Source organism: Panicum virgatum, chromosome 4K (genome assembly GCF_016808335.1).
Source record: "Panicum virgatum strain AP13 chromosome 4K, P.virgatum_v5, whole genome shotgun sequence".
Classification (NCBI taxonomy): Eukaryota; Viridiplantae; Streptophyta; class Magnoliopsida; order Poales; family Poaceae; genus Panicum; species Panicum virgatum.
This window is the reverse complement of record NC_053139.1, coordinates 27,064,205-27,072,537: the sequence shown is the minus strand read 5'-3', so window position 1 is coordinate 27,072,537 and position 8,333 is coordinate 27,064,205. Positions and strand designations below refer to the sequence as shown.

The following is an 8,333-nucleotide window of genomic DNA, read 5'->3' as shown; positions in this document are numbered from 1 at the left end:
TGTGCTAGGCTTCCAGTACTGAGGATGTCTCCAGCTACGTCCTGGAAATACAATTACAGTCAACCAGAATATATATGTGTAAGGAAGAAGTTTCGGAGAGGTGAATTACCTGGTTGGTGTTGGATTCTGATAGATTTGGGGAAGGTTGTGCTGTTTTCTTGATGACTCGTCTTGCGATGGTCTTCCTTTTCTTAGTCGGGACTCGGGGGGCAGCATTTCCAGAGGTTTGTCTCCGCTTAGAAGCCGACTGGGGTGAGTCTGGCTGAACAGTCATTATTACTTTCTTCATTGGCAGCGATTCCTTGCAAAAAAGAACATCAGGGGCGGTTGGAAGGAAGTGGAATGGCTCCCCGTTACTGGTCATGGGTTCTGGATCATCTTGTTGCTGTAAGCAAGGTGAGCAGGGTTACCCAAGTAAAGTGGTAGAGGACTTAGAAAGAATAGGTGCACGTATTCAGTACCTCTTCCACGGGGATTGCATATTCAGGATCAATTGTTGCTGTAGAGGGCCTAAAGCTCTTCTAAATACATGAGTTTTCCACATTCCCCACCATGTGTTAAAGTTGATTGATGAGGGAGTAAAGGACAGATCGACTGGTATTGGAATGTGGAGGTTGTCAAACATGTTGTAGCATCTTGAGCTGGTAAGAGCATCGGGCAAATCGGCTCTACTCTCCACCAAGTGGTGAATATGGAAGATGGATCGGCATTTTCACATTCTGCGAGGAGCCGGCTGTAGAGACGTTGCGTCTTCCATGGTGGTTGTAGTGTGTTTTTAATGAGCATCAACGGGAAGATGAGGCAACGAAATGGTTTTGGAATTATCATTGCCAAAACCAGGGGGCCATGTGTTATCACCATAAATTAACAGGGTTAATTAATGGGCCGCGAGCAAGTTGGGCTTAAAGCAGGAATTAAAGAAGGCTTGTGAATTGGCTCCTGCGTGAGTGTTTTGGCCATGTGGGCCATGTATCATTAGATTTAGTTCAGTTTGGGTTAGAGATAGAGTCCGATTTGGACACGTTGGTTTAGATTGTTTTCCAAGTCTCCGGACTATAAATATGTACCCTATGATATTCGTAAAGAGAAGAACATCATCATGTCTCGCAACAACAATTCTCGGCGCACCGCCACCCCTAATCCTAGGGTTTCATCCAAGTAAGCGCCATAATGCCCTTATCACTTCTTGCGATCAGGGTAGCATTGTTCTTGCTTTTACCTTGGTATTACTCGTACTGAAGCGTTTTTGATGGCGAGTAGTGCTACTTATCCTGATGTTCGTAGCATGACCTTTAGTAGATTTATCATGCTCTTGTTGTTTATCATCTACGAATATCATGTTATCTCTGCGTGATCATGTATTAATCTTACGCTAATTCTCGTTGCATAGAGTTAGTCGCGTAGAGATAACACCCTGCTTCTTTTCTATCTAGTAGATCTACTCTGTTATGGTTTGTTCTTATACTTAAGAATCGGCTTAATATCTGCTAGGTTAGGCCTTGCAAACAGGTTGGACGATCCGGCGACGTATTAGATGCTTTGCCTTGATCTTAATAGGGATTGATCCGGGAATCGGCTTTCGCTTATTCTTAGGCGTCTATTCTGGTTAAGGTTTGGTTATCTATTACGCTCGTTAGGCCTAACTATGTGTAGGATGTTCCGATCTAGCAGTGAAACTTTTACCGTCGTGGATTGGATTAGCTAGATCTAATTGAAGCAGTTTTTGCGCCCCGATAGCCTCCCGGCTCTTCGTGTTACCTGTCGCTACTAGCCGGTGGGTTTTGACCGACAACAAGGACCCAATTCACCAGTGCGCTCTTTGGGGATTACTGCGACAACATGGGCATCAAGCTGTGCTTCGCCTTTGTTGCTCATCCACAAAGCAACCGCCAGGCAGAGAGGGCCAACGCAGAAATCCTCAAGGGCTTGAAGACCAGGACGTACGACGAGCTGAGTAAGCATAGCTTTGGGTGGGTTGATGAGCTCCCTACAGTCGTCTGGGCTAACAGGACCACCCCGAGCCGTGCAACCGGAGAAACACCATTCTTTTTGGTGTACGGAGCTGAAGCAGTCCTCCCGGCCGAAGTGACTTTTGGAAGCCCCCACGTCAGGGCTTGCCAAGAAGAAGATCAAGATGCGCGGTGGCAGCAAGACGTCCTCTACCTCGAGGAAGTCTGATGCCGGGCAGTACTGAAAGCAACTTGCTATCAACAAACTCTCCGCCCCTACCACCTGTGCCACGTACAACCAAGAACCATCCAAGTCAGGGACTTGGTCCTCCACCGTTTCCAATCACGGTCAGTGGCGGATGTACATCCGGATACCTCCCAGCCGAGTAGTTATCTCCCGACTGGGTACCTACTCGGCTAGGACCACTCTGCACGACTACCCAGCGGATAGGCACTCTGGTGGACGTCGGAAGGTTCCTCCGAGGATTAGGATCAAGGCGCGGATATGAATTTCGGATATCCAGATATCTCAATTGACCTGATTCCATGTAACAACCTGAGTATATATCCTCCCTTACTTGTAACCCACGGCACCTGGCCTATAAAGGCGCCGTGAGGGGACCCATAGAACGCATCTCATCATTAACTCATCATCACATCTCATACAATATACACAACACAGGACGTAGGGTATTACGCTCCCAAGCGTCCCGAACCTGTCTAAACCGTAGCGTCATCCCGCAACCATCTAGTTCTTGGCTCCGGAATCCCCCCTTCACCTATACATCTAACGCCGGGCATACCCCTGGTGGACTTGCCGGATAAGCAATCCGACAGTGGGCGCGCAAGGTAGGGGAGATTTCTCAGGAGTCCTTACAGCGAGCTCGATGGCATCAAGATCCGACGTCTTCTTCTCCGCCAACGTCAGCATCCAGATGGAGGCCGCCGCCGGATTCGCCTTCACCTTCGTTAGTTTCCCGGAAACTACGGTTCCCCGGAACCCACCCACCAGCCCCTCAATCACCGATAGAGGCAATTCTACAAGCGTCAGATCCAATCTAGCAGCACAGAGTTCCATCGTTCGTCGAGTTTCCGAACTCGACATCAACGATCCTCCGATTGTTCGTCCCAGGGCAACGCGTCGTCCAGTCATCCCCAATACTTATCTAATCTCCGGAATAGATCGTGTTACCAAATCCCTTGCCGAGTGCATTCAACTCGCCGAGAGCGTGCTGGGTTGTCCAGGTGACTCGGTTGTCGTGCCATATGGGCTCCGCAACAACTCTGCGGTCTACTCGGATCAGGTCCGAGTACGCATGGGCAACCTGCGCATCACCGAGATGGATCAGTCCGCCTCGGAGCAGATCCAATCTGATCCGCCCTCATCTCTTGAGGCTAGATATCAAGTCGCTGTCTTCACCCTCCTGCCCAACCGCAGCAACCTCGACGGCCGGCACCAGATTGCGGTCGTCTCGCTAGACTCCGAGTCGTTCACCGGTGAGGACGATCAACAGCGGGCGCAGCGTCTTCACCGCAACGGCCTCTGCACCGATCGTCGAGCCAACGAGGCCGTCATCCTTCAGGCCAAGGAAGATCTCGAAAACGCCGAGCGTCGCAACCTACGAGTTGGACGGAGGTGTCCATCTCCACCGAGGCCCAGGAACCTCAAAAATGAGTTCGTCTTGGACAACGGCGGCCATCAAGTCTTTGCCACGCCATCTGCCAACATGGCCGCCATTCTTCAGGTATTCGAAGGCCTTCCCCAAACCCCTGAGATCGAAAAAGCTCGCAATTGTCCCCACATTGCAGCAACCCAGGCTCAGGGCCAAAGGAGGGAGTAGACCAACTACCGGGCGCAATCGAGCTCCAACCGCTCGGTGCGCCCCACCGCCGCGACGAGGAGGTCAACCAGCCAGATCTCCGTGATCGCCTTGGCCACCGCAATCTTCGACCCCGCATCAACAATCGTCATCGTGAGCAGGACGACGCCGAGCGGGAATGACATCGCCGCTACGATGAGGAGCATGGTGCATGTGGCACCAACCGCAACAATCATGATCGTCGACCCCGCGACAACGACTACAACCCGGCGGATGACCTTGACGGCTTCTCCGCCTTCTTCGACAGGTTACGAGCCATCTAGTGGCCCGCGACCTTCAAGCCGGTCGGCATCAAGAAGTTCGATGGAGAATCCAACCCCAAGACGTGGCTGCGCACCTACTCCATCGCCGTCCGAGCTGCGAATGGCAACAATGACATCATTGCGGCGTACTTCCCGGTGATGATGAGCCATCAAGCACAGAACTGGCTCGAATCCCTTCCTGTCGGCTCGATCAACTGCTGGCAGGATCTCTGCACCGCCTTTGTCCAATACTACCAGGCAGCCTGCCCGGGCCCCAAAACCAGATGGGATCTGGGCAGTGTTACGCAGCGCCCTTCCGAGTCCTTGTGTGACTACATTAAAAGGTACTTTGCTAACTGTAACACGATTACCGAAGTTGATGACAGGGATGTGATCTACCACTTCCACCAACGCCTCCATAGCATCGAACTATGGAGGAAGATGTTTGAAAGCAATCCCAAGACCGTCTCTGACATGATGGCCGTCGTCAACAAGCACGCCGACATGGAAGACGCCGAGCGTGCACACCGCTGCCACAAGGACCGGCGCGACCCCCTAGATTGTCCTCGCCAAAGGGATGATGACTCGGCTCATCCAAGGCTCGCGAGTGCAAGCGCGTCCCCGACAACACCGTCGCCGTCGCCGATCGGCCTCAGCCGCGCACCTCCCTCGACCAGGAGGAGCTTGATAGGCTTCTTGATGCCAAGTGCCCCTGGCACAAGGACGCCAACCACACGGCGAGCGAGTGCCGCGCCCTTTCCAACAGCGTCGTCCCAGAGGAGCCCAAGCGTCCAAGGCTAGACAACCACGAAAGGCCGGGTAGCTCCAGAAGCTCCCGCGGCCGCGACTGCAGGAACCGCTTGCCCAGGCGAGACGAGGAAAATTAGCAAGGCAACAGATCACCCGGGACCTTTCAGGAGGAGGAACGGGTGGTCAACATCATCTTTGGAGGCTCCAGCGTACTGTCTTGCCGGCGCAACATCAAGCTGCTCAACCATGACATTAACTCGGTGTTCAGGCACCCGGTTGAGCCACTTCACTGGTCGGGTGCTTACCCCCTTGTGGTAAATTTGGTGATTTGCCAGATCCGTCTGGCTAGGGTCTTCATCGATGGAGGCAGCGCTCTCAACATTATCTTCGCCAAGACCCTAGAGGACATGGGTTCGACTTGACCAAGCTGGTCCCTTCAGACCAGGCCTTCTACGGCATCATCCCGGGTGCCGGCTCGACTCCGGTCGGTAAGGTCACCCTCCAGGTCACCTTCGACACTCGGGACAACTACCGCACGGAGTCCACCATCTTCGAGGTGGCGCTATTTGAGACCTCCTACCACGCCATACTTGGGAGACCAGCTCTCGCCAAGTTTATGGCGATCCCGGACCACACGTATCTTCTCCTGAAGATACCGGCTCCGAACGGAGTCCTCTCCATCTGCGGTGACATCCAGACGTCTCACTCCTGCGAGACGGAGAACATCAACGCCGCAGAAGCCATGGAGAGAAGCAACAACCAGGCTTTGGTCGCCCAAGCGGCAAAGGCCCTCACGATGGATCAGCTCTAGAAACCCTCCAACAACTCGGTGCCAGAGTCCCAGTTGCACCCTAACAGCCAGACAAAGGCGATCGTCCTCAGCGACAACCACCCCGACAAGACTGCCATGATCGGGGCCGACCTCGACTCCGCATAGGAACTCGCGTTCACCTCCTTGCTCCGTGCCAACCGGGACATCTTCGCATGGAAGCCCTCTGACATGCCAGGTGTACCGAGGAAGGAGGCTGAGCACTCCTTAGATCTCAACGAGAAGGCACGGCCTGTCAAGCAATGGCTGCGTCGCATCGCTCAAGATCGGAAGGAGGCTATTAGAGTAGAAGTAACCCGGCTCCTAGCCGCTGGTTTTATCTGAGAAGTCACACATCCAGAGTGGCTATCAAACAGGTTGTACCCCTTCCCTCTCCTGCGCATCGAGAATGTGTGTCGACTATACAGATCTCAACAAGCACTGCCCTATGGACCCCTTCCCTCTCCTGCGCATCGACCAGGTTGTTGACTCAACAGCCGGGTGCGCGCTCCTCTCTTTTCTTGACTGCTACTTAGGATACCACTAGATCGCCCTGAAGAAGTCGGATCAAGAGAAGACATCCTTCATCATGCCCTTTGGGGTGCACTGCTACAACACCATGACGTTCGGCCTCGAGAACGCAGGTGCTACCTACCAGAAGGCCATCCAGAAAAGCCTCCAGGGGAAGACTGGTCACAACGCCGAGACCTATGTAGATGACGTCGTCATCAAAACAAGGTCCAATGATCAGTTCATCACTGACCTCCAAGAAACATTTGAAAATCTCAGGAGATTCAAATGGAAGCTGGACCCCACCAAGTGCGTGTTTGGCGTCCCGGCCGGGAAGCTACTCAGCTTCATCGTAAGCAGCCGGGGCATCGAAGCTAACCCGATGAAGATCAACGCTATCAGGTTCATGAAGCCATCCAGGTGCAACAAGGACTTGATGAAGCTTACAGGCTGCATGACGGCCCTGAGCCGGTTCATCAGCCGACTCTGCGACAAGGGCCTGCCCTTCTTCAAACTTCTCAGGAAGTCGGACAAGTTCGAGTGGTATGAGGAAGCTGCCATAGCCTAACAGTAGCTCAAAGACTTCCTCACAACTCCACCCATCCTCATAGCTCCAGAAGATGGGGAGACGCTACTCCTCTACATCGCGGCAACAACGCACGTGGTCAGCACCGCTCTGGTCGTCAAACGAGACGAGCCAGGCCATGTCTACAAGGTACAACGACCCGTCTACTTTGTCAGTGAAGTACTCGTCGAGTCCAAGCTACGCTACCCCCAGGTGCAGAAGCTCCTCTACGCGATCCTCATCATGTCAAGGAAGCTGCGCCACTACTTCCAGGCGCACAACGTCAAGGTGGTCTCCTCCTTCCCACTCGGCGACTTACTCCATAACGGAGACGGCAACGGCCGGTTCGTCAAGAGGTCGGTGGAACTTGGGGCCCTATCCATCGAGTTCCTCCCTCGCTCCACTATCAAGTCACAAGCCCTGGCCGACTTCATCGCCGAGTGGACAGAGATCCAGGATCCTCCACCCGACGAACGACCCGAGCACTGGGTCATGTACTTCGACGCCGCCCTCAACCACGATGACACCGGTGCAGGCATCCTCTTCATCTCCCCAAGAGGTGAGCAGCTAAAGTATGTGCTGCAGCTACTCTTCTAGGCCACAAACAATGCGGCCGAATATGAGGCCCTCATCCACGGTCTCAGAATCACGGGTTGACTCGGCATCAAGAGGCTACTCGCCTACGGCGACTCCAAAGTCGTCATCCAGTAAGTCAACAAGGATTGGGACTGCACTCAGGAGAAGATGGATGCCTACTGCAAGGCGATACGGAAGCTCATGGCCCACTTCTACGGCCTGGAATTCCACCATGTCCTTCGGGACTACAACGTGGCAGCCGATGTACTCTCCAAGATGGGCTCCAAGCGGGCACTCATCCCGGATGGTGTCTTCGTGCAGGCTCTCAACTCCCCCACTATTAAGATCGAGGAGGAGCCTCCCACCAAGCCTGACCTAGCGCCAGCCCTAGGCCAGGAAGTACCGGTCGCCGATCCAGATTGGCGTGCCCCGATACTCAACTTCATCATCAACAACAAGTCCTACCCGAAGGACAAGGAGCACGAGTGACTCGCCCGCCGAGCCGCAAACTACTTTGTTATCGAAACCGAGTTGTTTAGGCAATCGGCCACCTCAGGAACCCTTTCCAAGTGCATCTCCCAGCAAGACGGAGTCCGACTCCTCGACGAGATCCACTCGGGAATCTACGGAAACCACGCGGGGGCGTCAACCCTGGTTGGAAAAGCCTTCAGATCAGGCTTCTACTAACCGACGGCCCTGGCCGACGCCCAGGTCATCGTCAGACGATGCCCAGGATGCCAGTTCTTCTCCAAGCAGCAACAAATCCCGGCTCAGGCCCTGCGGACGATCCCTCCATCCTAGCCATTCGCCTATTGGGGATTCAACTCAGTGGGACCACTCAAGGCGGCACAAGGCAGCTACACTCATATATTCGTCGCCATCGACAAATTCACCAAGTGGATCGAGGTCAAGCCGGTCTCATCCACGTCAGCAGCTAAGGCAGCCGAGTTCATCGAAGAAATAACGCACAGGTTCGGAGTGCCCAATCGGATCATCATAGATTTGGGCTCCTCCTTCACCGGATCAGAATTCTGGGACTTCTGCCAGGAGAGC

At 53.8% G+C, this 8,333-nt stretch overlaps 2 protein-coding genes across 2 annotated transcripts; both read left to right on the top strand.

Moving 5' to 3' along the window:
* Positions 1 to 1,839: 1,839 nt before the first annotated feature.
* On the top strand, positions 1,840 to 2,178 carry LOC120702056. The gene has a single exon (XM_039985830.1). The coding sequence runs from the start codon at positions 1,840 to 1,842 to the stop codon at positions 2,176 to 2,178; it is 339 nt and encodes a 112-aa protein (XP_039841764.1).
* Positions 2,179 to 7,448: 5,270 nt separating this feature from the next.
* LOC120702055 lies at positions 7,449 to 7,769 on the top strand. Its single transcript, XM_039985829.1, has one exon. It carries the CDS (start codon positions 7,449 to 7,451, stop codon positions 7,767 to 7,769), a length of 321 nt encoding a protein of 106 aa, XP_039841763.1.
* The last annotated feature ends 564 nt before the right edge of the window (positions 7,770 to 8,333 follow it).